The sequence below is a fragment of the Buceros rhinoceros genome, unplaced genomic scaffold (genome assembly GCF_000710305.1).
Source record: "Buceros rhinoceros silvestris isolate BGI_N320 unplaced genomic scaffold, ASM71030v1 scaffold36790, whole genome shotgun sequence".
Lineage (NCBI taxonomy): Eukaryota > Metazoa > Chordata > Aves > Bucerotiformes > Bucerotidae > Buceros > Buceros rhinoceros.
Genome location: NW_010388498.1, coordinates 8661 through 12157, shown reverse-complemented (window position 1 = coordinate 12157; position 3497 = coordinate 8661). Strand labels below are relative to the sequence as shown.

General features: G+C 40.8%; 1 protein-coding gene across 1 annotated transcript in view; it reads right to left on the bottom strand.

Annotated features, from left to right (window-relative positions):
- GRK7 (G protein-coupled receptor kinase 7) overlaps window positions 1–3295 on the bottom strand; it is a 20135-nt gene extending 16840 nt beyond the window's left edge. Inside the window, exons 1-2 of the mRNA XM_010146089.1 lie at window positions 2540–3295; window positions 1354–1791 (exon numbers count right to left, since the gene is read on the bottom strand). Of these exons, the coding sequence (XP_010144391.1) occupies window positions 1354–1791; window positions 2540–3295 (1194 nt within the window). The remainder of the gene's footprint in view (window positions 1–1353; window positions 1792–2539) is intronic.
- Window positions 3296–3497: the final 202 nt, after the last annotated feature.

Below are 3497 nucleotides of genomic sequence, written 5' to 3'. Positions count from 1 at the left end.
CATTTTGGTTTTTTCTTCTGCCAAAACCCGCATATTTGGAAGTAGGAAAGACTGCCCTATGACAAAATGATTTTTTCTCATCATAGTAAGTTCATGCATCTGTAATTTCCAAAGCACAGTAAGGTTTATAGTGTTGGGTTCACTGATCAAAATGCCATCTTCACAAGCAGAACAACATTCCCATTTCTGCGTAAGGACTATTTAAAAACCTATCTTAGCTTTCACAGAAACTGTATTTTCATATCTAAAACACAATGCAGTCTCATTTACTTCGTATGTAAAAATACAGCAGTTTCCATATTTTCTTTCACTGAGAACTAAAACCACTCATAATACAAACTTTTTAAATTGTCAAGAAAAATGTATCTCCTTCAAACTAAAAACTGTTGTATTAACTAACAATGTCAAAAGACATACATACTTCAAGCATGATGCAAAAGATTACTATCAGGTCCTCTCTCTTCTACTGAATTTCAACAGAGTACCTTGAAAGACTTGGGGAGTTTAACATAAAGCAGTTGGACCAGTTTCAAATGCTGCTTCTGCTTCTTAGTGTATTTTGGACATGTTCACTCCTTACATACACATTTAAGCTCCAGGAATCTTGGGAGAAATATGCTTTTTTCATAGTTAAGCTACCTGAATAGATCTTTCTAGCGTACACCTCATGACATTATTATAAATCTGGGTTAGTTTGGGATGACCACAGGCTCTGCTGAAGTGCTGCACAGTCTATTTCACACAGCAAAAAACAGTTGCTCATCCATCTCTTTCTTCGTACACATGGACACAGGCATGAACATTTGCAAACTGTCATCAAGACTCCTAACTTTTTTAGGAATTAATTTTGTGTGTGTGTGGAGTACGGAGAAAGGTTGGCAATGTTTTATTTTGCAGCACCATAAACACCTGCAATACAATCAACAGCATCGCTTAAGAGTAATCTGAAAAAATCTGTATTCTTCTAGGAGCAAAAATTGAATACAGGAGTCATATATTTGACTGCTACTACTAAACAAACAAGTAATTGTTTAAACCCCTGACTATACCCTATTGCTCAATGCACAAGGCATCTCTGTTAGCCTCTCCAAAATGATTGGTTCAAGAGCTTATTTTAAGAGAAATAACAAGTTGATTCTACTGTTTCTATGTAAGAGAAGTTATTTTCCTACATACAGTGTCTGGAGAGTTGATTAAACAAATCTTCTTACCACCTGTCTCCTAGAATGAAGTGACCACGTAAGGTCTTTAGCCAAAGAACAAATCCCAAGGAATTAAGTCTTGGATTCATAATACATTAGAAATAGAATGGCTTCCTTCCCCACTGATAATGTTCAATGAATTTGTACTCACCCTCTGAGTGATGCTTTTCCCCTCTCTGACTTGTACTGCCAATCCAAGATCAGACAGTCTGCAATTACCATTATCATCCAGGAGGACATTTTCTGGTTTCATGTCCCGGTACAAGATCTTGATGGAATGGAGATGAAGAATCCCACAGGTGATCTGAGCTGAATAATAGATTACTCTGTTCATCTCCAAACCCCTTTCTCCCACATTGTAGATATGATACTTCAGATCCCCTCCATTCATGAGGCTCATAACAAGACACAGATGAGTTTTGCTCTCATAGGCATAAGCTAGTGTGACTATGAAAGGACTGTTGACTTTCTCCAGGATCTCTTTCTCCAGTAGTGCCATCTTCTCTCCACCCTTCTTTTTCAACCTTTTCTTATCCAGTTTCTTGCAGGCATACATCTTGCCAGTGTTTTTCACCTGGATGGCACAAACCTTCAGAAGCAAGATGCATTAAGAAAGGTAATGAAGGAATTTTACACATACAGACTGGAATATCAAGGGCAGTAATAGGTAGGAACTGGGGAATCACAGATGCCTGTTAGTAGCTGCCGATGCTAACTTCTATGGCAGAGTATATTAGCAGAGAAAATAAGGAAAAAACAAGCTTACAATCTGTTCTGTTCCAGTCCACTATACAGTGGAACTTATGCAGTAAGTTCTTGAGGACACTATTAGGAGACACGTATTAGCAAATAAAATGAACAAGGACCCATTCTCTGACCATGAAAGTAAGTGGCATACACAGTTTGCATCTGTATAGCTAAACTCTCCTCCATCTCAAAAAAAGGTAGCCTCATTTATACTGTGTTTTGGGAACAGATCCCATCTGTGCTATCTGTGCTATGCTAAACTGCATCTAGGAATTATCTAGGAGTGTGTGAGCTAGCATGGGCTAAAGCAGTGCCAAGGAGCAGGCTAATAAGGAACTATACGGACAGTCATGTCTCCTTTTTTAACTAGCATAGTTATAGAATAATTTTCACTAGCAGGCATCTGAAGCCTCTATCACAGTACAGACAACAAAACCAGCCTGATTTCTGGGAAACAGACAATCTAAAAGAGGAAGTTTTGCAAAACCTTAGGCAATTTCTTACTTCACTGATAATTTCCTCTCTGCAAATCCATCTGCTGGTCTTGAAAGGGGAGGAATGACCCACATCCTTAAAAGTATAGCTCTTACCTCTCCAAAGCCACCTTTGCCCAGCACTCGGAACTCATAGAAGTATTTCTCAGTTACTGGTTGCTTCTCAAAAACTTTCCATTGAATAAATTTGTCATAGAAGGGGCTGGTCTGGAAGTCCTCGAAGGGCTTGCCTTTAAGGAAGAGTTTCGCTTCCTCCTTGCCCAGCTGCATGACATTCTCATAGTCTTTCGCAGTAGCTGCCTGGCATTTGCTGGCCAAGTCAGAGCTCATAAAAGCCAGGTAGTTTTTGGAGCCTGCCTTAAGAAAATTGGTAATCATATTCTCCATGGTACTGCTCTTGACATTGTCCTCTGCCAACTCCCAGTTTGACACCTCATCCAGGAAGTCCCTAGCTACCAAGTATTCCGGCACTGTCTCTAAGAAGTCTCTGAAGAATTTCTTGCCAATGGGCTGCTGCTCACAGATGCTGTCATAATCAGCAACAATGGACTGTCTAGCCTCTCCACATTGATCAATCTTGGGCAGTGACAGGCTCTTACGTCTCTTTTGCATCTCCTTGGTGTCTCCATCTCCACTCTTCCTTGCCTGCAGATAGGCTGTGTTGGCAATCAGGTTGTCAAGCCCCCCCATGTCACACATCTTGGCAAGCTCTTGGGGTGGCAGAGCCTGGTTGAGACAAAATGAGTGACTGGCCCAAGTGCTGTGCTGTAGCTGCCCTGCACTTCTCCCTCCTACTGAAATGTGTGTGTGCGTGTGCTTCTGAAAAACATCAGAGACTAACTGCTTTTGCATTAAATACCTCTCAAGGATTTTCACTAAGTACCTTTAGGTATATGCACCATTTGTGGAAAGTGATCGGTAAGAGGTTTCTCTGTAAGGAGCTTTGAGTTTGCTATGTATAGCTGAGAGATGACATCCCAGGCAAACCTTCTCCCTGGCTGCACCAAATGCACGCAGTTCAGCTGGTGCTTTTCAGAATGGGCCCTGATAACCT